Source organism: Coregonus lavaretus (genome assembly GCF_964263955.1).
Source record: "Coregonus lavaretus genome assembly, chromosome: 10".
Taxonomy (NCBI): Eukaryota; Metazoa; Chordata; class Actinopteri; order Salmoniformes; family Salmonidae; genus Coregonus; species Coregonus lavaretus.
In genome coordinates, this window is record NC_139997.1 from 30,521,418 (window position 1) to 30,548,295 (window position 26,878).

General features: G+C 47.2%; 1 protein-coding gene across 2 annotated transcripts in view; it reads right to left on the reverse strand.

The window, feature by feature from the left end:
* Positions 1–12,921: 12,921 nt before the first annotated feature.
* Positions 12,922–26,878, reverse strand: part of LOC311136549 (cytospin-B-like) — a 117,400-nt gene continuing 103,443 nt past the window's right edge. Inside the window, exons 13-14 of one of the 2 annotated variants that reach the window (XM_084170721.1) lie at positions 14,909–15,048; positions 12,922–13,014 (exon numbers count right to left, since the gene is read on the reverse strand). In XM_084170721.1, the coding sequence (XP_084026847.1) occupies positions 14,959–15,048 (90 nt within the window). In that variant the 3' untranslated portion in view covers positions 12,922–13,014; positions 14,909–14,958. Of the gene's footprint in view, positions 13,015–14,709; positions 15,049–26,878 lie in introns of those variants that run through there. The other variant, XM_084170722.1, reaches the window with a different exon arrangement.

Below are 26,878 nucleotides of genomic sequence, written 5' to 3' on the forward strand. Positions count from 1 at the left end.
GCTGTGCATTATCATGCTGAAATATGAGGTGATGGCAGCAGATGAATGGCACGACAATGGGCCTCAGGATCTCGTCACGGTATCTCTGTGCATTCAAATTGCCATCGATAAAATGCAATTGTGTTGGTTGTCTGTAGCTTATGCCTGCCCATAGCATAACCCCACCGCCACCATGGGGCGGTGGGGTTCACAACGTTGGCATCAGCAAACCACTCGCCCACACAACGCCATACACACTGTCTGCCATCTGCTCGGTACAGTTAAAACTGGGCTTCATCTGTGAAGAGCACACTTCTCCAGCGTGCCAGTGGCCATCGAAGGTGAGCATTTACCCACTGAAGTCGTTTACGATGCCAAACTGCAGTCAGGTCAATACCTTGGTGAGGATGACAAGCACACAGTTGAGCTTCCCTGAGACGGTTTCTGACAGTTTGTGCAGAAATTCTTCAGTTGTGCAAACCCACAGTTTCATCAGCTGTCTGGTCTCAGACGATCCCACAGGTTAAGAAGCCAGATGTGGAGGTCCTGGGCTGGCGTGGTTACACGTGGTCTGCAGGTGTGAGGCCGGTTGGACATATTGACAAATCCTCTAAAACGACGTTGGAGGCGGCTTATGGTAGAGAAATTAACATTCAATTCTCTGGCAACAGCTCTGGTGGACATTCCTGCAGTCAGCATGCCAATTGCACTCTCCCTCAAAACTTGACACATCTGTGGCATTGTGTTGGTGACAAAACTGCACATTTTAGAGTGGCCTTTTATTGTCCCCAGCACAAGGTGCACCTGTGTAATGATCATGCTGTTTAATCAGCTTCTTAAAAGTGCCACACCTCTCAGGTGGATGGATTATCTTGGCAAAGGAGAAATGCTCACTAGCAGGGATGTAAACAAATTTGTGCAAAACATTTAAGAGAAATAAACTTTTTGTGCATATGGAACATTTCTGGGATATTTTATTTCAGCTCATGAAACATGGGACCAACACTTTACATGTTGCGTTTGTATTTTGTTCAGTGTAAATGTTATCCATAAAGGATTGTACGCAGGATATGGAGAATACACTCACCTGTTTGTAAGGCACGTACCAGCCTGTCTGCACTATGAAGTAACTTTAGAAATGCATTAGGATATAACAATGGCCCTGATGGCAAGAGAAAAATACCTCCCCATACACAAATGCTTTTACAACACTGGCACAGAGGTTTAATAGGCTTTCTGGAAACCCTATTAAAAGTGGTACCATCCAGGGCGATGGATACTGACACCACTGACTACAACCCTGCTGTGTCACACATCAGATAATATTGTTATGTTGAAAAGCTGTAACATAACATCCCATGTGGTGTATTTTACTCTAATTTATGAAGGCTACTCTAATTCTGGATTAGAAACACCTGTCCACTTCCCCCTATAATCCTTAACAAAAGGAGAGGAGAAATTAATACATGGGCACCTACAGTAACTCACTCAAGCACTGTTTATACCTGGTTCTAACATGCATCTGTGACGAGTACTGATATACGAAGAGGCAGGACGCAGACGCAGGAATTAACAAGGTCAAGGTTTACTTAATAATGAGAAAGAGAATAACAAAGAGAGTAAACAACACGACGCTTAACAATCACACACACAACACAATACAGAACAGTCCATGGCTAAATAGGGGTGGTGATGAGATGAGGTGCAGGTGCACTGAAGGTGATTAGGGTGCGTTGGGTTTCCATTCCGGTGTTGCCGAGATGGTGCGCTCAGACCGGTGGATTAGTAGACCGGCGAATCAGAGCACCGGAGGGGAGCAACGGGAGGAGACGAATGGCCCTCTGGAGATGGACATGGGTGGCGTCCCAGACCTGGCTGGCCCTGTGGAACCACTCGTCGACAGCGGGCGCATCGGTCTGGCTGGGTGTCCAAGGGACCAGGGCCGGCTGGTACCCCAGGACGCACTGGAAGGGAGTGAGCCCCATGGAGGAACGAAGGAGTTCTGGGCATATTCTGCCCAGGGAAGAAACCTCGCCCACTCACCCTGCCGGTCCTGACAGTGGCAACGAAGAAACCTCCCCAGCTCCTGGTTCATGCGCTCCACCTGCCCATTCGACTGTGTAGTCTGAGCCAGGGCAATCCCAAGACGATCCGGTGAAGGGGTGACGTGACGATGTGGAATGACAGCTCCTCGTGGTGCTCCAGTAGTGTGGGAATGGTGATGTGATGGGGAGAGTGACGTGCGTAATGGTGCCTGATCCAAGGGGTTTATTGTCCAGTGAGGTGACGTGTAGCGGAGATGGCAGTGGCATGGTGGGCAACCCCCATTCAGAGACCAGCTCCCTATCTATAAGGTTCCCCGCTGATCCGGAATCTATCATTGCAGTAGAAATGGAAGAGAAGGAATAACCAGTCACCGTTATGGGAACTAAAAACAATGGTTTTGTGATAGGAGATGACGTAACACTCACGGAGCGGCGATGGGAGTTATACCGCCAGGAGATCTGTGGTCCGTGGTGATGTAGGGGGTGCTGCCCACCTCCATGGGTGAGGACTCGGAAGCAGGGCGGCTTCCATAGCTCAGATGGGGTGAGCGTCGAGGCTCTGGGAGGTGTTGGGAACACTGTCTCTCAACATTTCGTCAAGACGGATGGACGTGGTGATGGGATATCAAGGTCCATCTCGTCGTCCCGACATGCGAGTTCCATCTTAATGTCCTCCCATAAGCCTCTCCTGAAGGCCGTGTGCAGAGCACGCTCATTCCAGCCGGAAGACGCCGCCACCGTGCGAAACTCAGAGCGTACTCGGACGCGGGTCCCTCTCTCTGTTGTAGATGGAAGAGACGCTCACCCCGTCCTTTCCCTCCGTGGGATGATCAAACACCGCCCTGAACCGAGCGAGGAAGGTAGGGTAGGGAAGCGCCATTGCCTCCTCTCCTTCCCAGACTGCCGTGGCCCAATCCAGCGCCTTTCCTTTAAGTAGCGAAATCACCAACGCTATCCTGGCTTGGTCAGATGGATATGCCCCAGGCTGACGCGCCAGATAAAGTGAAGCCTGTAGCAGGAAGCCGCTACATTTAGTAGTTTTACCGTCATAGCGCTCCGGCAGGGCGAGGGTTCCCGCAGAACCAGGGCTAAATAGGGGTGGTGATGAGATGATGAGGTGCAGGTGCGCTGGAGGTAATTAGGGTGCGTTGGGTTTCTATTCCGGTGTTGCCGAGATGGTGCGCTCAGACCGGTGGCTCAGCAGACCGGCGAATCAGATCGCCGGAGGGAAGCAACGGGAGGAGACGTGACAGCATCCTTTGTCCTGATCTTGTCCACATTCTGATTGTGCCCACATTTTTAGACAGGTGTAGATAATCAAAAGACTCATTGTGATATGATTGTGATCAGATCTTCCTGCCCACTTCCTGAGGTAGTCAGGCATGCATTGTGTCTGGATATCTTACAAGTGTAGACGAATCTGGACAGTTAAACCATTTAAATCATCATTATACCGCCCTCTAAATCATTGGTAATTAAACTTTTTCAGTGGGGACCCCCTTTTTTTCTAAAGAATTCCTTGGGAGCCCATCCCCAAATCTAATGACACCCTTAAAATCGGTAAATACAAATGTGTACATCAACAAATAACCTTCAATTCATTACATTTTCATCTCTTATCAAAATGAACAGAACAAATACATACATTTCCTCAACAAAATAAATGTCTCTCCAAATTTCTCAAAAAAGTTTGTATTTTGTCCCATACAATAATCTGTACCCCCCCAAAAAAACAGTAAAAATATATATATATGCTAACCCACTCTCTGGTCTGAATTATCTGGTAGGGGAGACAGAATCAGGAGTGCACTGCACACTACACACAAGGTAGTTAGCCGAGCCAAGCAATCCACAGATGGTGTTTAGCAAAAAAGGAAGCCTTTACAGCCTATACAACAACTATCTCACCAGTCGCTTCTGTTTCAAATCCTGTGGTTTGTAGCTAAAAGTTGGATGTCAAGAGGAAACCTAGGGGCTCTATTCAATCCGCATCGCGGAAGTTCAGCTTTACAGCGTGATTGCAATTTAAAGGCAATGTTACCGCTTTAGCGGAGACTGCATTCACTGTAAATGCTGCATATGTCGGCTCAATTGGAAATGACCTTTACATTTCTATCACGTAATCTGTAACGCTTCAGCTTTACAGATTGAATAGAGCCCCTAGTTAGCTATTGTTTACTGATGTAGGTAGCAGCTAGTTAGCTAGCTAACAACAGAAAATATCAGGAATAGTGACAAAGCAATGGACAGAAACAACTCACGTTTGTGAAATAATCAATCTGCATTTATTGCTGTTATACAGTGGGGGGAAAAATTATTTAGTCAGCCACCAATTGTGCAAGTTCTCCCACTTAAAAAGATGAGAGAGGCCTGTAATTTTCATCATAGGTACACGTCAACTATGACAGATAAAATGAAGAAAAAAAAATCCAGAAAATCACATTGTAGGATTTGTAATGAATTTATTTGCAAATTATGGTGGAAAATAAGTATTTGGTCAATAACAAAAGTTTCTCAATACTTTGTTATATACCCTTTGTTGGCAATGACACAGGTCAAACGTTTTCTGTAAGTCTTCACAAGGTTTTCACACACTGTTGCTGGTATTTTGGCCCATTCCTCCATGCAGATCTCCTCTAGAGCAGTGATGTTTTGGGGCTGTCGCTGGGCAACACGGACTTTCAACTCCCTCCAAAGATTTTCTATGGGGTTGAGATCTGGAGACTGCCTAGGCCACTCCAGGACCTTGAAATGCTTCTTACGAAGCCACTCCTTCATTGCCCGGGCGGTGTGTTTGGGATCATTGTCATGCTGAAAGACCCAGCCACGTTTCATCTTCAATGCCCTTGCTGATGGAAGGAGGTTTTCACTCAAAATCTCACGATACATGGCCCCATTCATACTTTCCTTTACAGGGATCAGTCGTCCTGGTCCCTTTGCAGAAAAACAGCCCCAAAGCATGATGTTTCCACCCCCATGCTTCACAGTAGGTATGATGTTCTTTGGATGCAACTCAGCATTCTTTGTCCTCCAAACACGACGAGTTGAGTTTTTACCAAAAAGTTATATTTTGGTTTCATCTGACCATATGACATTCTCCCAATCCTCTTCTGGATCATCCAAATGCACTCTAGCAAACTTCAGACGGGCCTGGACATGTACTGGCTTAAGCAGGGGGACACGTCTGGCACTGCAGGATTTGAGTCCCTGGCGGCGTAGTGTGTTACTAATGGTAGGCTTTGTTACTTTGGTCCCAGCTCTCTGCAGGTCATTCACTAGGTCCCCCCGTGTGGTTCTGGGATTTTTGCTCACCGTTCTTGTGATCATTTTGACCCCACGGGGTGAGATCTTGCGTGGAGCCCCAGCTCGAGGGAGATTATCAGTGGTCTTGTATGTCTTCCATTTCCTAATAATTGCTCCCACAGTTGATTTCTTCAAACCAAGCTGCTTACCTATTGCAGATTCAGTCTTCCCAGCCTGGTGCAGGTCTACAATTTTGTTTCTGATGTCCTTTGACAGCTCTTTGGTCTTGGCCATAGTGGAGTTTGGAGTGTGACTGTTTGAGGTTGTGGACAGGTGTCTTTTATACTGATAACAAGTTCAAACAGGTGCCATTAATACAGGTAACGAGTGGAGGACAGGGGAGCCTCTTAAAGAAGAAGTTACAGGTCTGTGAGAGCCAGAAATCTTGCTTGTTTGTAGGTGACCAAATACTTATTTTCCACCATAATTTGCAAATAAATTCATAAAAAATCCTACAATGTGATTTTCTGGAGAAAAAAATTCTCATTTTGTCTGTCATAGTTGACGTGTACCTATGATGAAAATTACAGGACTCTCTCATCTTTTTAAGTGGGAGAACTTGCACAATTGGTGGCTGACTAAATACTTTTTTTCCCCACTGTAGTAGTGCCCTTGTAGTTCCATAATGCTTTTCCAAATCCTGAATCCATACAAACTATTTGTCTTGGTTAAGCTGCCGCATGGGTAAAACAAAGCAAGCCTGCTAGCCAGTAGGTTGGACGTAGAGTTGGTAGCTTATTTGAATATCCAAGTGCATTCACTTCTCATTGGTTAAACTGGCAAATCAGCTGTTTTTGACCGTATAAGCTCATACCATTCTGTTGTTTCCTCACAGGCCTAGCAGGGACAGAAAAAAGCTGCTTTTTAACATCCTTAATTATAATTTATTGGAACGAAATCTATTTAATTCATTTTGTAATTAATTATAGGTTATACTTCATAGAAACCTGCAACACTGAACAGCTACTTTAATACCATGTGTAGAAGCATGTTTGAAAATGTGGGCACAATCTGAATGTGGAAAAGATCAAGACACAGGACACCTGTTACTGCCAGGTTGTCGTCACCGGAATACTAGCTGCTGCCGATCTATGTTCTATGTTTCTATGTTGCACCTGTTGTCTATTGTTACACACCTGTTGCCCATTATGTGATTACTCCTTCCCTATTTAACCCGGTGGCTCCCAATGTGTTTTGTGCGTGTTTGCTTTTCGTTTCGTGTGTCGTTGGTGAGCGGGTTTGTTCCTCCCTGTGTGGAGGTGTTTTGTATTGTTTTCTTTACTTCTACAGTAAAGTACGTTTCATACGAGTTTCTGTGTCCTGCGCCTGACTTCGATCCACCGCATTACACTGATACTCGTGACATAAACACGCACCATAAAATGGAGTCAGCAGGTACAGTCGGTCCATCCGGATCGTTGGAGGAACGTATCCAACGGCAGGCGAGCAGAATCCAGGCTCTCGGCACTGCTATGGAGAGGGTGATGAATACTATGGACCGATGGGAGAGAGGTGGCCTTCCTACACCTCCTCCAACCACTCAACCACCCATACCACAGTCCACCCCTTCGCCACCTGGGCCCAGTGGGATTCGGCTCTCGCTCCCAAGGGCATATGACGGTACACCAGCCGGGTGTCAGGGTTTCCTTCTCCAGGTAGAGCTCTACCTGGCAACCATTCACCCGGCGCCCTCGGGATACGAGATCGTGTCCGCCCTCATCTCCTGTCTGTCAGGGAAGGCGCTCGAGTGGGCCAACGCCGAGTGGGGAGAAATTGACGCTACATCGGTCCGCTACGAGGATTTCACCCGCCACTTCCGGGCGGTATTCGATCATCCACCGGAGGGGAGAGCGGTGGGCGAGCGTCTGTTCCACTTACGACAGGAGAGGAGGAGTGCCCAGGATTTCGCGCTGGAGTTCAGGACTCTGGCAGCCAGCGCAGGATGGAATGAGAGAGCCCTGATCGACCACTATCGTTGCAGCCTAAGGGAGGACGTTCGGCGGGAACTGGCCTGCAGGGATACCAATCTCAACCTGGACCAACTGGTGGAGATGTCCATCAGGCTGGATAACCTGTTGGAGACCCACGGACGTTCTGATCAGGGCCCATTCATTCCATCCCCCAGCACCTCCGACCCTACACCCATAGAGCTCGGAGGTGCTGCGCTTAGGGAGACCAGGAGAGGGGCCGTCCACTGCACCAACTGTGGCCGCAGAGGACACACTGCGGGTCGGTGCTGGGGAGGATCCCCAGGGAGTCGAGGCAGTAGGCAGAGCACTGGTCCACCATCTCAGGTGAGTAAGCACCCGACTCACCCAGAGCTCCCTGTTGGTCAGCTGTGTATAGAGGTTGTTTTCCCAGAGTTTTCTCCTCATTCCCAGCATAAGGCGCTAGTAGATTCAGGCCCAGCTGGGAATTTTATTGATCGTCAATATTCACATAGTTTAGGGATTCCCACTGTTCGTGTTGATGTGCCCTTCCCTGTACACACATTAGATAGTCGCCCGCTAGGGTCAGGCCTAATCAGGGAGGTTACCGCACCACTCTTAATGAGGACGCAGGGGGGTCATGAGGAGAGGATTAGTCTCTATCTGATTGATTCTCCTGCGTATCCTGTGGTGTTGGGCCTTCCCTGGTTAACCACTCATGACCCCACTATTTCCTGGCAACAGAGGGCTCTCAAGGGATGGTCCAGTCAGTGCTCAGGGAGGTGTGTAGGGGTTTCCTTAGGGGCTACTACGGTGGAGAGTCCTAACCAGGTCTCCACAATGCACATTCTTTCCGAGTATGCCGATTTGGCTCTCGCCTTCAGTAAAAAGAGGGTGACTAAATTACCACCCCATCGTCCGGGGGATTGTGCGATAAATCTCCAGGTAGGCGCTGCACTTCCCCGGAGTCACATGTATCCTCTGTCACAGGCAGAGAAGGTGGCTATGGAAACATATGTCTCCGAATCTCTGAGACAGGGATACATTCGGCCTTCCACTTCACCTGTTTCCTCAAGTTTATTTTTCGTGAAGAAGAAGGATGGTGGGTTACGCCCGTGCATTGATTACCGTGGGCTTAATCAGATCACTGTCAAGTACAGCTATCCCTTACCTCTGATAGCTTGTATGACGGAGTCACTGCACAGGGCGCGCTTCTTCACGAAATTGGATCTCAGGAGCACGTACAACCTGGTGAGTATTCGGGAGGGAGATGAGTGGAAGACAGCATTCAGTACCACCTCAGGACACTGAGTACCTCGTCATGCCATACAGGTTGATGAATGCTCCATCAGTCTTCCAAGCTTTTGTCGATAAGATTTTCCGGGATCTGCACGGACAGGGTGTAGTGGTGTATATTGATGACATTCTCATATACTCCGCTACATGGGCCGAGCATGTGTCCCTGGTGCGTAAAGTGCTTGGCGACTGTTGAAGCATGACCTGTATGCCAAGGCGGAGAAATGCCTGTTCTTTCAGGAGTCCAGCTCCTTCCTAGGGTACCACATGTCCGCGTCTGGGGTGAGGATGGAGAGTGACCGCATTTCGGCCGTGCGTAATTGGCCGACTCCAACCACTGTGAAGGAGGTGCAGCAATTTTTGGGGTTTGCCAATTACTACCGGAGGTTTTTCCGGGGCTTTGGTCAGGTAGCGGCTCCCATTACCTCATTGCTGAAGGGGGGACCGGTGCGTCTGCGGTGGTCAGCTGAGGCGGACAGGGCGTTCAATCATCTGAAGAACCTGTTTACCTCGGCTCCAGTGCTGGCTCATCCGGATCCCTCCTTGGCTTTCACGGTTGAGGTGGACACGTCTGAGGCTGGGATAGGTGCTGTACTTTTCCAGTGCTCGGGCACACCCACCAAGCACCGACCCTGTGCATTCTTTTCGAAGAAGCTCAGTCCGGCGGAGCGCAACTATGATGTGGGGGACCGGGAGCTGTTGGCTGTGGTCCAAGCTCTGAAAGCGTGGAGACATTGGCTTGAGGGAGCTAAACACCCTTTTCTCATTTTGACTGACCACCGCAATCTGGAGTACATCCGGGCGGCGAAGAGATTAAACCCTCGCCAGGCAAGGTGGTCTATGTTTCTCACCCGTTTTTGTTTCACCCTTACGTACAGGCCAGGTTCCCAGAATGCTAAGGCAGATGCTCTGTCCCGACTGTATGACACGGAGGAGAGTTCCGTGGAGCCCACTCCCATACTTCCGGCGTCGTGTCTGGTGGCACCGGTGGTGTGGGAGGTGGATGCGGACATCGAGCGGGCGTTGCGTAACGAACCCACTCCTCCCAGTGTCCAGAGGGTCACGTGTACGTCCCGCTGGAGGTCCGCGATCGTTTGATCTATTGGCTCACACGTCACCCTCCTCTGGTCATCCTGGCATCGGTCGGCCAGTGCATTGTCTTAGTGGGAAGTACTGGTGGCCCACCTTAGCTAAGGACGTGAGGGTTTATGTTTCCTCCTGCTCGGTGTGCGCCCAGTGTAAGGCTCCTAGACACCTGCCCAGAGGGAAATTGCAACCCCTACCCGTTCCACAACGACCGTGGTCGCACCTATCGGTGGATTTCGTGACGGATCTTCCCCCCTCACAAGGGAACACCACGATCCTGGTCGTTGTGGATCGGTTTTCTAAGTCCTGCTGCCTCATTCCTCTGCCCGGTCTCCCTATGGCCCTACAGACTGCTGAGGCCCTATTTACACATGTCTTCCGGCACTATGGGGTACCTGAGGATATAGTGTCTGATCGGGGTTCCCAGTTCACCTCGAGGGTTTGGAGGACGTTCATGGAACGTCTGGGAGTCTCGGTCAGCCTGACCTCAGGGTTTCACCCCGAAAGTAACGGGCAGGTGGAGAGAGTCAACCAGGAGGTGGGTAGGTATCTGAGGTCGTATTGACAGGACCGTTGGGGGGAGTGGTTGGTTTTCCTCCCCTGGGCAGAGATGGCCCAAAACTCACTCCTCCACTAACCTTACTCTATTCCAGTGTGTTTTAGGTTATCAGCCGGTTCTGGCACCTTGGCATCAGAGCCAGATTGAGGTCCCTGCGGTGGATGAATGGTTTCGGCGCTCGCAGGAGACCTGGAACGCTGCCCATGTGCGCATGCAGCCGGCCATCGGGCGGCAGAAGGCGAGCGCCGACCACCACCGCAGTGAGGCTCCGGTGTATGCAACGGGGGACCGGGTCTGGCTCTCGACCCGAAACCTGCCCCTTCGCCTGCCCTGCCGGAAGCTGGGTCGGCGGTTTGTGGGGCCATTCAAAGTCCTGAGGAGATTGAACGAGGTATGTTATAGGTTACAGCTTCCTCCTGAGTATCGTATGAACCCCTCGTTCCATGTGTCTCTCCTCAGGCCGGTGGTAGCTGGTCCACTCCAGGAGTCTGAGATACAGGAAGTTCCTCCGCCCCCACTGGATATCGAGGGGGCACCGGCGTACTCGGTCCGTTCCATCTTAGATTCAAGGCGTCGGGTGGGAGGCCTGCAGTATCTCGTGGAGTGGGAGGGGTACGGTCCGGAGGAACGGAGCTGGGTTCCCAGGAGGGACATCCTCGAGCCCTCCTTGTTAAGGGATTTCCATCGTCGTCATCCTACTCGCCCTGCTCCGCGTCCTCCTGGCCGTCCCCGAGGCTGGTGTCACGGATTCTGCCGAGGCTGCCCATCCTCCTTGCTCGGGCAGGCTTCGGCGTTCGTCGTCACCGGAATACTAGCTGCTGCCAATCTATTTTCTATGTTGCACCTGTTGTCTATTGTTACACACCTGTTGCCCATTATGTGATTACTCCTTCCCTATTTAACCCGGTGGCTCCCAATGTGTTTTGTGCGTGTTTGCTTTTCGTTTCGTGTGTCGTTGGTGAGCGGGTTTGTTCCTCCCTGTGTGGAGGTGTTTTGTATTGTTTTCTTTACTTCTACAGTAAAGTACGTTTCATACGAGTTTCTGTGTCCTGCGCCTGACTTCGATCCACCGCATTACACTGACACACGTGACACAGGTACAGTGGGAGAACAAGTATTTGATACACTGCCGATTTTGCAGGAATCCAGAAAATCACATTGTATGATTTTTTAATAATTAATTTGCATTTTATTGCATGACATAAGTATTTGATCACCTACCAACCAGTAAGAATTCCGGCTCTCACAGACCTGTTAGTTTTTCTTTGAGAAGCCCTCCTGTTCTCCACTCATTACCTGTATTAACTGCACCTGTTTGAACTCGTTACCTATATAAAATACACCTGTCCACACACTCAATCAAACAGACTCCAACCTCTCCACAATGGCCAAGACCAGAGAGCTGTGTAAGGACATCAGGGATAAAATTGTAGACCTGCACAAGGCTGGGATGGGCTACAGGACAATAGGCAAGCAGCTTGGTGAGAAGGCAACAACTGTTGGCGCAATTATTAGAAAATGGAAGAAGTTCAAGATGACGGTCAATCACCCTCGGTCTGGGGCTCCATGCAAGATCTCACCTCGTGGGGCATCAATGATCATGAGGAAGGTGAGGGATCAGCCCAGAACTACACGGCATGACCTGAAGAGAGCTGGGACCACAGTCTCAAAGAAAACCATTAGTAACACACTACGCCATCATGGATTAAAATCCTGCAGCGCACGCAAGGTCCCCCTGCTCAAGCCAGCGCATGTCCAGGCCCGTCTGAAGTTTGCCAATGACCATCTGAATGATCCAGAGGAGGAATGGGAGAAGGTCATGTGGTCCGATGAGACAAAAATAGAGGTTTTTGGTCTAAACTCCACTCGCCGTGTTTGGAGGAAGAAGAAGGACGAGTACAACCCCAAGAACACCATCCCAACCGTGAAGCATGGAGGTGGAAACATCATTCTTTGGGGATGCTATTCTGTAAAGGGGACAGGACGACTGCACCGTATTGAGGGGAGGATGGATGGGGCCATGTATCGCGAGATCTTGGCCAACAACCTCCTTCCCTCAGTAAGAGCATTGAAGATGGGTCGTGGCTGGGTCTTCCAGCATGACAACGACCCGAAACACACGGCCAGGGCAACTAAGGAGTGGCTCCGTAAGAAGCATCTCAAGGTCCTGGAGTGGCCTAGCCAGTCTCCAGACCTGAACCCAATAGAACATCTTTGGAGGGAGCTGAAAGTCTGTATTGCCCAGCGACAGCCCCGAAACCTAAAGGATCTGGAGAAGGTCTGTATGGAGGAGTGGGCCAAAATCCCTGCTGCAGTGTGTGCAAACCTGGTCAAGACCTACAGGAAACGTATGATCTCTGTAATTGCAAACAAAGGTTTCTGTACCAAATATTAAGTTCTGCTTTTCTGATGTATCAAATACTTATGTCATGCAATAAAATGCAAATTAATTACTTAAAAATCATACAATGTGATTTTCTGGATTTTTGTTTTAGATTCCGTCTCTCACAGTTGAAGTGTACCTATGATAAAAATTACAGACCTCTACATGCTTTGTAAGTAGGAAAACCTGCAAAATCGGCAGTGTATCAAATACTTGTTCTCTCCACTGTATAAACAAGGCTTCAGATGACAACCGATCTCATCTAAAACACACACATGCAGGCACACACACACGCACACACCATTCACACACACAATAGAAAGTGTGACAATGACCAGTGATGATTGACAAAATACTTTATTTAACAATATCCATCTGTCAGTCAGTCCAGAAGAGGCGTCCACCTCTGAGCAAATCTCAGAAATCTCTCTCTCTCTGTAATAGAAAACGCACACATTTCCTGCATCATTGTCACATTTCCGAGCACATATATAAATAAATACTGTACTGCAGCACTTCCTCCTTTATCAGAGACTAACCATGACTGACACTAAACATTCAGGGGTGTTGGTTCATTCTGGATTGTCCGTCATGGTACATTTGGATGACATTTTCGTAATTGTCCTAGTTTCAACACATTTTGCAGTTATGTTCACTCGACCATCCCCAGTATGATAGCTACAGCTGAAAGAGGCTTGCTGGAGACAAAATCATATTGCTGTGCAAAACCCAAAAACAACACTTGCTAAAAGACACCATATAATGGTTTGACTGAGTCAGTCAGTCAGGCCCACAGTGCTCAAACAACAAAGACATTCCTTATTAATAATAACACATTTTCATTAAATAGTGTAACTGTAAAATATTATTCAGAGCTACATGTAGTGTTGTCAATACATTGTAGTGTGACGTCAATAGATGGCAACTTGGGTCTGTCTCGTAACAAAAACAAAGGCAATGGTTTATTTTGGATGAACGGAAAGCAGTCAATTTAATTTGATAGGCTTCTCATGTAAAACCAAACTCTTCCTTTAAAGGGATAGTTCGCCAAATTACAAAATGACGTATTGGTTTCCTTACGTTGTAAGCCAGTGGTATTCAAATTCGGGGTCGCAACTAGTGGGGTCGCGGGGGAATTGCATTGGCAAAAAATTAAGAGTGCAGATTAATGTATGCGACAATATACAAAAGTTGTTGAGAAAGATCATTTGAAAAATACAATTTTATTGAGTAAATGTATTTATTGGTTCAAAACATTTTGATGAGCGAGATGAAAATGTAATGAATTTAAGGTTATTTGTTGATGTAAAAATAGAATTGTTCAGATTTTAAGGTTGTGTCATTAAATTTGGGGACGGGTGGGTCAGCAGAAATTCTAGTTGTTTGAAAATCCCCCAAAGTCTTGAAAATCCCATTCAATTTGTTTTATGATGGTTTAGTTCAATGTTTCATTCAACGTGTTTTACTTATTTTAATTAGTTTTGGAGTCAAAGATAATAGTTTCAGTTTAGTTTTTCAAACGGGTTTGTTAATTATTTTATTTCAGTTAACTAAATACTTTTTTCATGATTAGGTTTTGTTTTAATTTGTTTTACCATAGTAAGCTTTGTAAGCAGTCTATGGACAAGGTATGACAGGAATCCATGCTTTGGTTTAGTTTCCCTGGCACTGTTTCCAAATGATAATGTTTTAGCATGTGTGGCACAAATCCCATTCAAGTCAAGGTACCGATTATAGAATTTTTCGCCAATCATGTTTAAATCATCGATAAGTGACTTTGTTGAGCTTCATAATCAATTTTAGACACTTTTGGATTATTTGGACATGACGCGCGAACAACGCTAATATCGGTACCATGACTTGAATGGGATTTGTGCCACAAATGCTAAAACATTAGCATTTGGAAACAGTGCCAAGCAAACTAAACCAACGCATGGATTGCTGTCATACCTTGTCCATAGACTGCTTACAGAGTAAGGAAACCAATGTGTAATTTTGTAATTTGGGTGAACTATCCCTTTAAAGTATCATTTCAAAATAATAATTGGACTTCAACATAAACAATCAAAAATAATTGCGTCATGTCTTTTCCATATAAGTGCTAACAACAAGGTTTTATATTTCTTATTTGCAGTCAGAGATCTCAGCATTCTAACACAAAGTGTTGATTGTACCATTATGTATGTAGGAGTTAGAAAAAACAGTAACTTCAAGCAAGTTCAAACTTTTAGTGTTGAGGCGGATGCGAAGGTCAGTTGAGGGGGTTCAGTCAATTTGAGGGATAAGGGTTCTAGGGTTCAATGTTGAGAGAATGGGACATGGACCGTACAGAAAGTACTGCGGTGCATCCTTTCTTCCTCCTCTGCCTCCTCTTCTCTGTCAAGTCTCAAAGTACTTGTAGATCTGAGAAACGTACTGCATGACACTCTGCCAGTCCGGTCTGTCCGTGTGCATCAACTCATCAATGTCCTGAAAGGACAGACATACGTACAGACAGAGAAAAAAACAGTTCACTCAACTGTATGATGTAGGAGCATAATACAACATTTCATACGTGGATGCTATACACTGAGTGGACAAAACATTAAGAACACCTTCCTAATATTGAGTTGCACCTCCCTCTTTTGCCCTCAGAACAGCCTCAATTTGTCGGGGCATGACTCTACAAGGTGTCGAAAGCATTCCACAGGGATGCTGGCCCATGTTGACTCCAATGCTTCCCACAGTTGTGTCAAGTTGGCTGGATGTCCTTTGGGGTTAGACCATTCTTGATACACACAGCAAACTGTTGAGCATGAAAAACCCAGCAGCATTGCATTTCTTGACACAAACCGGTGCGCCTGTCACTTACTACCATACCCCATTCAAAGACACTTAAATATTTTGTCTTGCCCATTCACTCTCTGAATGGCACACATACACAATCCATAACTCAATTGTCTCAAGGCTTAAAAATTCTCCTTTAACCTGTCTTCTCCCCTTCATCTACACTGATTGAAGAGGATTTAACAAGTGACATCAACAAGGGATCATAATATTCACCTGGATTTAGTTTGTGTCATGGAAAAAGCAGATGTTCTTAATGTTTTGTACACTCAGTGTATATAAACATGAACAAATTCTACATACATTATGTGATATACAAAATTGATTTTCATCATTTTTTCTTTGTGTGTGTTTGTGTTGGTACACAGATTTGGATCTTAAGCCTTGGCCACAAATCAGGTCAGAGATATTAATGATGAGAGAAAAACAGACAGTGAAGGCTTAGCCTTAGAGACACAGGCAGGCCGGCATTTACAGGGTCAGGATACCTGTCTTGTCCTGTGACACTGCCGTCAGAGCAGCCCTAGCCAGGGTTGGGTCAGCTTTACATAACAGCCTTAGATTTGGTGGTGTTTAGTAGTGAGTCACCACCACCATACTGTCTACTGTCAAATGTCTGATGTAAACAATCTGTCTTCTGGGCTGAAACCATTTGTTTGATTTCCAAGGCAATGGAATAGACCTGGGGAACCCATAAACAATCAATATATCTGTCTCTAACATGGTGATGTATTTTTCTCACTCCACCTCATGAAGCTTGAGGGATGATTATTCTAAGACTGGGTTGGTTGGCAAACGTCTTGACACAGACATCCAGTGGGTTTGGACTTCGTAATGTCATGGCAATTCTGACGTCCCATTGAAACCTCAACTATGACTTCCCCTGCGTTAATAGGAGAGTGAAGTGAACCATAGTTTCACATTAAGCATTTAAGCCTGATTTAATTCCTTATTTAGGTCCCTTTCGTCTGTGAGCGCTTTGGATTTGAATTCTCCTTGAGATTTGTGTATTCTCTCTCAAGGAGTAATTTGAACGTTTGCGTGGGTTTAAGAAAGAGGCAAGGACCTAACTGGAATCCTGACTGTAACAAACTTGGGTTCAAATACTATCTGAAATCTTTCAAATAATTTGAGTGTTTGCTTTAGCCTGTCTAGACGGCCAGCGGGGCAGGGTTTGCACTTTTGCAACTATTCTATTGGTTCCATAGTGCCAGGCATGCTCAATCAAGCCCAGCTAAAGTATTTGAAATTATTTCAAATAGCATTTGAACCCAGGTCTATGATCCTGACTATCCCAAGCACCCAGCTACCATAGTGTGCCTTGGCTTGCTCTTCGCATGCAATAAGGGGAAAACGCCACTGAAGAATGTAGGATATGGAAAATACCATTGTCAATTAAGTTAAGTTAACGTCCAGAGAGCTAACATACACTGTTATAAGCACACATAGAGTACCAATGCAATGCCTACAAAAGGGTTCCAAATGAAGAACCCTTTTCAGTCCTAGGTAGAACCCTTTTGGATTCAATGTAGAAGCCTCTGTGAAAAGCGTTCTACATGGAACCCAAAAGGGTTCTACCTGGAACCAAAAAGGGTTCTTCATAGGGTCCACCTACAGTGCATTCGGAAAGTATTCAGACCCCTTCACTTTTTCCATATTTTGGTACGTTACAGCCTTATTCTTAAATGGAGTAAATAAAAAAATCCTCATCAATCTACACACAATACCCCATAATGACAAAGCAAAACAGGTTTATAGAAATGTTTGCAAATGTATAAAAAAATACCTTATTTACATAAGTATTCAGACCCTTTGCTATGAGACTCGAAATTGAGCTCAGGTGCATCCTGTTTCCATTGATCATCCTTGAGATGTTTCTACAACTTGATTGGAGTCCACCTGTGGTAAATGCAATTGATTGGACATGTTTTGGCAAGGCACACACCTGTCTATAAAAGGTCCCACAGTTCACAGTGCATGTCAGAGCAAAAACCAAGCCATGAGGTCGAAATAATTCAATTCAAATCAAATCAAATCAAATGTTATTTGTCACATGCGCCGACTACAACAGGTGTAGACCTTACCGTGAAATGCTTACTTACAAGCCCTTAACCAACAATGCAGTTCAAGAAATAGAGTTAAGAAAATATTTACTAAATAAACTAAAGTAAAATAATAAAATCAAAAAGTAACACAAGAAAATTACATCACAATAACGAGGCTATATACAGGGGGTACCAGTACCGAGTCAATGTGCGGGGGTACAGGTTAGTCGACGTAATTTGTACATGTAGGTAGGGGTAAAGTGACTATGCATAGATAATAAACAGCGAGTAGCAGCAGTATAAAAACAAAATGTAAATAGTCCGGGTGGCCATTTGATTAATTGTTCAGCAGTCTTATGGCTTGGGGGTAGAAGCTGTTAAGGAGCCTTTTGGACCTAGACTTGGCGCTCCGGTACCGCTTACCATGCGGTAGCAGAGAGAACAGTCTTTGACTTGGGTGACTGGAGTCTTTGACCATTTTTTGGGCCTTCCTCTGACACCAGCTAGTATATAGGTCCTGGATGGCAGGAAGCTTGGCTCCGGTGATGTACTGGGCCGTACACACTACCCTCTGTAGTGCCTTAAGGTCAGATGCCAAGCAGTTGCCATACCAGGTGGTGATGCAACCGGTCAGGATGCTCTCGATGGTGGATCTGGGGACCCATGCCAAATAATTTCAGTCTCCTGAGTTGGAAAAGGTGTTGTTGTGCCCTCTTCACAACTGTCTTGGTGTGTTTGGACATTGATAGTTCGTTGGTGATGTGGACACCAAGGAACCTGAAACTCTCGACCCGCTCCACCACAACCCCGTCAATGTTAATGGGGGGCGTGTTCGGCCCTCCTTTTCCTATAGTCCACGATCAGCTCCTTTGTCTTGCTCACATTGATGGAGAGGTTGTTTTCCTGGCACCACACTGCCAATGTCTCTGACCTCCTCCCTATAGGCTGTCTCATTGTTGTCGGTGATCAGGCCTACCACTGTTGTGTCGTCAGCAAACTTAATGATGGTGTTGGAGTCGTGCTTGACCACGCAGTCGTGGGTGAACAGGGAGTACAGGAGGGGACTAAGAACGCACCCCTGAGGAGCCCCAGTGTTGAGGATCAGCGTGGCAGATGTGTTGTTGCCTACCCTTACCACCTGGGGGCGGCCCGTCAGGAATTCCAGGATCCAGTTGCAGAGGGAGGTGTTTAGTACCAGGGTCCTTAGCTTAGTGATGTGCTTTGTGGGAACTACGGTGTTGAACGCTGAGCTGTAGTCAATGAACAGCATTCTCACATAGGTGTTCCTTTTGTCCAGGTGGGAAAGGGCAGTGTGGAGTGCGATTGAGATTGCGTCATCTGTGGATCTGTTGGGGCGGTATGCGAGTTGGAGTGGGTCTAGGGCTTCCAGCATGATGGTGTTGATGTGAGCCATGACCAGCCTTTGAAAGCACTTCATGGCTACCAACGTGAGTGCTACGGGGCGGTAATCGTTTAGGCAGGTTACCTTCGCTTTCTTGGGCACAGGGACTATGGTGGTCTGTTTGAAACATGTAGGTATTACAGACTCGGTCAGGGAGAGGTTGAAAATGTCAGTGAAGACACTTGCCAGTTGATCCGCACATGCTTTGAGTACACATCCTGGTAATCCGTCTGGCCCACGGATTTGTGAATGTTGACTTGTTTAAAGGTCTTGCTCACATTGGCTACGGAGAGCGTGATCACACAGTCGTCCAGAACAGCTGGTGCTCTCATGCATGCTTCAGTGTTGCTTGCCTCGAAGCGAGCATAAAAGGCATTTAGCTCGTCTGGTAGGCACGCGTCACTGGGCAGCTCGCGGCTGGGTTTCCCTTTGTAGTCCGTAATAGTTTTCAAGCCCTGCCACATCTGATGAGCATCAGAGCCGGTGTAGTATGATTCAATATTAGTTGTGTATTGACACTTTGCCTGTTTGATGGTTCGTCTGCGGCATAGCGGGATTTCTTATAAGCGTCCAGATTAGTGTCCCGCTCATTGAAAGCGGCAGCTCTAGCCTTTAGCTTGGTGCGGATGTTGCCTGTAATCCATGGCTTCTGGTTGGGATATGTACGTACAGTCACTGGTCGTTGATGAACTTATTGATGAAGCCAGTGGCTGAGGTGGTATACTCCTCAATGTCACTGGACGAATCCCGGAACATATTCCAGTCTGTGCTAGCAAAACAGTCGTGTAGCGTAGCATCTGCGTCATCTGACCACTTCCATATTGAGCGAGTCACTGGTACTTCCTGCTTTAGTTTTTGCTTGTAAGCAGGAATCAGGAGGATAGAATTATGGTCAGATTTTCCAAATGGCCTCCATCAATCGTAAATCCGAGAAGTTTGGAACCACCAAAACTCTTCCTAGAGCTGGCCGCCCTGCCAAACTGAGCAATCGGGGGAGAAGGGCCTTGGACAGGGAGGTGACCAAGAACCCAATTGTCACTCTGACAGAGCTCCAGAGTTCCTCTGTGGAGATGGGAGAACTTTCCAGAAGGACAACCATCTCTGCAGCACTCCACCAATTAGGCCTTTATGGTAGAGTGGCCAGACGGAAGCCACTCCTCAGCAAAAGGCACATGACAGCCTGCTTGGAACTTTTTGGCCTGAATGCCAAACGTCACGTCTGGAGAAAACGTGGCACCATCCCTACGGTGAAGCATGGTGGTGGCAGCATCATGCTGTGGGGATGTTTTTCAGCGGCAGGGACTGGGAGACTAGTCAGGATCGAGGGACAGATGAACGGAGCAAAGTACAGAGAGATCCTTCATGAAAACCTGCTCCAGAGCGCACTCAGGACATCAGACTGGGGCGAAGGTTCACCTTCCAACAGGACAACGACCCTAAGCACACAGCCAAGGCACCGCAGGAATGGCTTCGGAACAAGTCTCTTTAATGTCCTTGAGTGGACCAGCCAGAGCCCGGACTTGAACCCGATCTAACATCTCTGGAGAGACCTGAAAATAGCTGTGGAGCGACGCTCCCCATCCAACCTGATAGAGCTTGAGAGGATCTGCAGAGAAGAATGGGAGAAACTCCCCAAATACAGGTGTGCCAAGCTTGTAGCATCATACCCAAGAAGACTCAAGGCTGTAATCGCTGCCAAAGGTGCTTCAACAAAGTACTGAGTAAAGGGTCTGAATACTTATGTAAATAAATTTGCAAGCATTTCTAAAAATCTGTTTTTGCTTTGTCATTATGGGGTATTGTGTGTAGATTGATGAAGAAAAAAAACAATTTAATCCATTTTAGAATAAGGCTGTAACGTAACAAAATGTGGAAAAAGTCAAGGGGTCCGAATACTTTCTGAATGCACTGTATGGGGACAGCCGAATAACTTTTTTAGGTTCTAGTTAGCTCCTTTTTTTTCTAAGTGTAGGCCTGCTACATCCACACAGATATTTACATTTTAATCATTTAGCAGACGCTCTTATCCAAAGCGACTTACAGTTAGTGAGTGCATACATAAAAATATATATATCATACTGGCCCCCCGTGGGAAATCGTACCCACAACCCTGGCGTTGCAAGCACCATGCTCTACCAACTGAGCTACACGGGACCTATATGCCCTCCACTGTCCTCTAAACACCCACACATTGGCTATACAAAACTGGGTAGGTTTAAAATCATCTCTCATTCCGTGTCACGCCTAAGCCTATCCATTATTGGCATGACAATGAACATGACAGGGGAGCTGGCTGAAGCACAGAATGAGCTAGGTTTACAGGAAATACAAGTACAAATATTTATTTTCAAGTGGCAATCAGCAGTAGAAATAATAACGAAGCATACTCACCACCCCTGTTTCTGTAAAAAGCTGAGGGATGGGTCTGAAGACATGTTACCACTCTCAAATTCATAGACAGAGCAATGGATGCAAGGACTGACCATCCATGATATCAAAATTATAGTTTTAACCATCTTATGAGGCTATATAGTGGTTGTTTACATTTACTTTGTTTACAAACATTGGAGTAAAACAAGCCTATATGCTGTGTTCTGATGAGGTAGGACAGTTGAGGCATGAGGCATTTATAAGTTATATTCTTCAAGAATCAATGGGTACATATCATTAATGTATAAGTCCATAAATCGATGTAACAACTGCTGATTGCCCCTTTAAAATACCTATTACTCATGGTGATCCATACCCATCCATACCCACCCCTTTTATAATCAGTAGAATTCACAACATGCATGTGATACTTTATAAGCTAGCCTTACTTGACATACAGTATAGCTGATATCAGAAGTAATGCTGACAGAATGGCGGAAATAAATGGAGCCTATTCCCCAGATAGTGGAACTGAGGGGAGGAGGGAGCACAGTGCTGCTAGCTACGTGGACAGTTACCATCCCTGCTGCTTTCTCATCAGGCTTAGAGACTTTACTGTTTCTGTTTCAAAATGGCCGCTGGTTTGGAGTCAGACCTAATCAAAACTGTGATCTATGATTTTCCTGACATGTATACACATGCACACACTCAAGCATGTACCCACACAGAGAAACACAGACACACACACTGCTAAATGCAGCTGTTTGCTCAACACCAGGGATCATCAACTATATTCAGAGTTGGGCCGATTTTTTCTTGAGCTGATGGTCGGGAGGCAGGAAGGTTGGGGGCCGAAACATAATTGAAAATAATTTTCAGACTGCAAATTGACCGCAAGAAGCCCAAACAGATATAATATTTGACTAATATGTAATAATTTCAAACCTTGCTTACATTTGTATAAGATCACGTCTCTCTATTAGTGGGAATGCTTGCGAACAGATTTTCCAAATTAAAATGATTACCTGGTGTTTTTACAGTCTTCTATGTCCCAAATAAATAAAGAATGTGCTCAGAAAACTTGGGGTGCCCGTTGGGGAACCCTGCTCTATACAGTGATCGTGTCCGAATACCCATACTTGCGTCCTAAATAGTAGGCCATTTGAGTATGCGGAAAAATAATGTTTAATAGTATGAGACATTTTGAAAATCGAGTATCCTTTAAATGCCCGAATGTCATAGTCATTTCGGCTTTGACAACAGCTCATCACTTACATATGGGGATGTGGTACCTAAATCAACGAATAGCGGGAAACAGCGCAATCGCGCATGACGCCTTCTCAGTAAGCAAAAATATGTTTTATAGTAGGCCTATGTGAATTTTCGAAAATCGAGTATGGTTTAAATGCCAGGATGGTATACGCATTTCAGCTCTTCATCTTCGATGCACACTTTTCCACAATGCATTGGAAGAGGTGGGCTGCGAGTGAAAGGCCCTAGTTCTTTTCAAGGAGCCAAACCATTAATTGGGAAGACGCCAAATAGCGAAGCTTCTGCGGTGGTATTCAAATGTAGGCTAAGTAGTTTTTGTTCTTCTTAAAATGATCACGAGTAGGCTGTTGCATCTTAGGCTACAACTTTGAAAACAGGCATTCTTCTTATTTTTTCTTTCTTTTTTTACCCGAAGTGGATTTCTGTTTTCTCATTGAAAAGTGTTTCTTGTTCTCTTGGCCTTTGTCAGAGCTTTTAAACTAAAATAGAAACCATCTTTTGATTTCTGAATGTGTCGGCACCGGGGCCTTGGGATGTGGCTGCGTTATTGATGTCATGTTAATCAGGCCTTTTGATTTAAACATATGGATTGTTTTAGTTTTGTAGGCTAGATTTATGGATCATGCCTTAGCAGTCATTCTGATCTCGTTCCCAATGGTCTGTGCTTTAGTATATTATGTTGCTGTTCAACGGTTCTGAATTTGCGATGCACCCGCCAGTCCATGTTTTTTTGTGCAATAGCCTTTTCATTTAAACATTTGAAAAGTTTTGGTGTGTGTACTAGGCTTTTTTATTTAATTGATATATGTTACAACACTTTGGTTTCACTAATACATATGTTGAAATGGAACCAAATGAGCTGTTTCTGTCTTCAGTCCTTTTTAAATAGGACAGATGGGCTATATGGGCTATGGTATTGGTTGAATGTGATAGTCTGCCTATAACCAGCCTGAGTAGGCCTATAACTCAATTCATATTGTATTCACAGTTGAGCGAAATTAATCGAATTGGAAATGAGCTACTGTATTATCAGGCTGGTTAATGCGATGCATATCTGTAGAATTTGGAGAAATCCACCCGCACTCGGCCCCGCCCTACCTACTCAGCCAGTCAGTAGATTCTACTCAGCTACTGCATTGCGGCCATGGCATACTGCATACTTTTTTACTAAACGGTATGTGCTAAATAGTATTAGGAAAAAGAGACGGACACCGGGTGTGCAGGGCAGAACACAGGTTTATTCCTAATCTGGGCTATTGTTCAGGCCACAGCCCACGCCGCTAAATTCCGAAAGTACACAAATACACAATGTCAAGTTAAGTGGCAGACTCATAGGAGCAGATCAGGATCCCGAATAGAAAGAGAGAGAGATGAGACAGTAACCCCTATTTATGCATTTCAAAACCCCGCGGGATTACCCATCATACCCCCCAACCTTTCCGTCTGTCCTGGCATATTTAACCCCTGCTAGCACCCTTGAGAACAATAACACACCCACGAACACAGAACACAATACATAGCCCCCCCCCCCTTTCTAAACCCTAGCCCCTAGGGTTACAAAAAAAAATCCTTAAAACAACCCGGAGGTCGCATTGGTCTCTTGGGCCTCCCCGTAACTTTCACCGGTGGACTTCCAGAACACTCATCTGCCCCAATGTCATTTCCAGCGCCCTCCGAAGAGGCAGCCCCCTCCCCAGGCTCAGGTTGCGCTAGAGTCTCCTTGTTAGACTGTTCCCATGGGCTCACAGCAGAGTCCTCACTCCCATTCCCTACCGTTTTCCTCCCTCCGTAGGGCGCCAATCGATCCCGGTGGACCACCACCTTCCTGCTCCGTGGGGGAACCTCCACACGGTACGTCACTTCCCCCACTCTCTCTATCACCAGGCATGGCCCCACCCAGGCACTGTCCAGCTTTGGGCACCGCCCTTTCTTGCGAGTGGGGTTGTGAAGCCACACGCATTCTCCCGCTCCAAAGTGCCTCCCCCTAGCGCGCGAGTCATAGTGGCACTTTTGGCGCACCCCTGCGTTCTCGAGTTGCTCTCTTGCGAAGGTGTGAGCCGCTTCTAACCGGTTCTGCAGATGACAAACATAGTTCGGGCCTGGCAAAACCCTGTCATCGTTATCAGGAGGGTGGCCAAACGTCAGTTCGGCTGGGGTGCGCAACTCACAACCTAACATTAGTAGCGCTGGGGAGCACGCAGTCGATTCTTGAACAGCCGACCTACATGCCATAAGAATAAACAGTAAGTGGGTGTCCCAATCTCTCTGGTGTTTTGAGGTAATATTCAGCTGCTGCGCTAATGTTCTGTTAAATCTTTCCACCAGCCCATCACTCTGGGGGTGAAGCGGAGTTCTCCGCGCCCAACCGTCTACACAACTCTGAGAACACCCATGACTCGAAGTTTCTCCCCTGGTCGCTGTGAATAGACTGTGGCACCCCAAACCGACTGATTATTCCCCCTATCAACGCATCAGCTACTGTCTCTGCCTCCTGGTCTGGGAGAGCGTAAGCCTCTGGCCACTTGGTGAAGTAGTCCATTGCAGTTAGAATCCACCTGTTACCGCTGTCTGTGGTTGGAAACGGCCCCACTATGTCTACCCCCAGTCTCTCCATGGGCTCCCCTACTGGGAATTGTTGTAGGAGGGCGTGTGACTGACCTGGAGGTCCTTTTTTAGCAGCACACTCATCGCACTGCCTACAAAAGTCCTCCACATCCCTCCTGTGCCTGGCCCAATAGAAGCCTTTACGCACACGCTTTAACGTTTTGGAGACCCCAAAATGCCCCACGCCTAATCCCCCGTGAAGCTGCTGTAACACGCTCCCCTGCAGCCTTTTGGGCACCACTACCTGCCACGTAATTTCTCCAGTAGCTGGCTTTTTCCACCCCCTCTGGAGCACACCCTCAGCCACTCTAAGGACTGTAAATTTAGCCCACAGTCCTTTGGTGACTGGTGATAGAGGGGCTACTTCCCCCCATGGCGGTCGTCTTCTCTCTTCCACCCACCGCAGCACAGGACGCAGCTCTGCGTCCTCGTCTTGGCGACGCCTCCCCTCCCCGACGTCCACAGCCTCGAGCTCCCGGCACTCTGTCACACCCAGCTGACTCACTGTGGCGGTGACTCCCTCCTCCGTGCACAGTTCTTTCTCGCTCCACCTGTTTGGTGCAGTACCCACAGCCGTCCTCAGCACACGGGCGGCGGGACAAGCTGTCTGCATTGCTGTGGCGAAGGCCGGCTCTGTGCTCCACCTGGAAGTCATAGGGTTGCAGCTCCTCCACCCAGCGGTCGATCTGATCCTCTGGCTCCTTGAAGGAGAGAAGCCACTGCAGGGCGGAGTGATCCGTCTGGACCACAAACGGCAGGCCCCCCAGGTAGTACTTGAAATGGCGAACTGCTGCCACGACAGCCAAAAGCTCTCTCCTTGTTACACAGTAGCGTTTTTCAGCCTTATCAAAAGTTCTGCTGTAATAAGCTACTACGTGTTCCCCATCAGGACCACGCTGAGCCAGCACAGCCCCCAAGCCCTCATTGCTTGCGTCGGTGTCCAGGATGAACGGACGGTTCGGGTCTGGTGAGGCCAGGACAGGGGCCTCCACCAGGGCACGTTTGAGGGCTTCAAACGCCCACTGGTGCTCTTCGGTCCACTGAAAAACAGTGTCCTCCTTGAGAAGGTGGTTTAAAGGAGCCACTACCCCCGCAAACCCCTTCACAAACCTACGATAGTAGGATGCCAGCCCCAGGAAGCTCTTAACCTCTTTTTTCCCCCCTGGAACTGGCCACCCCCTCACAGCCTCCACTTTGTCTGGCATCGTGCTGATGCCCTCACCACCCAGCTGATGACCTAGGAACGCCACCTCCCTTTGCATGAAATGGCACTTTCCCGGATGTAATTTTAGCCCCGCCCCCGAGATCCTCTCCAACACTCGCCTAAGTGCCCCCAGTGCCCCCTCGAACGATGTGCCGTGCACCAAAATGTCGTCTAGGTACACGACACACTCGTCTCTAGGAACCCCAGCCAGCACTCTGTCCATGAGCCTCTCAAAGGTGGCAGGAGCATTACAGAGGCCGAAGCACAGCACCTTGAACTGCCAATGGCCCCTATCCGTGGAGAAGGCAGTTTTTTCACGTGCCCCAGGCGAGAGGGGCACCTGCCAGTAGCCACTGCGCAGATCAAGGGAGGAGAACCACGAGGACCCTCTCACGTGGTCTAGCGACTCATCGATCCTCGGTAGGGGGTAAGAGTCTTTAGTGGTGACAGAATTTAGGCCCCTGTAGTCAACACAAAACCTAAGTTTACCTCCTTTCTTAGGCACCATGACGACCGGCGCGGACCATGGGCTATCTGATGGCTCAATGAAATCAGCCCGCAACATGTCAACAATAG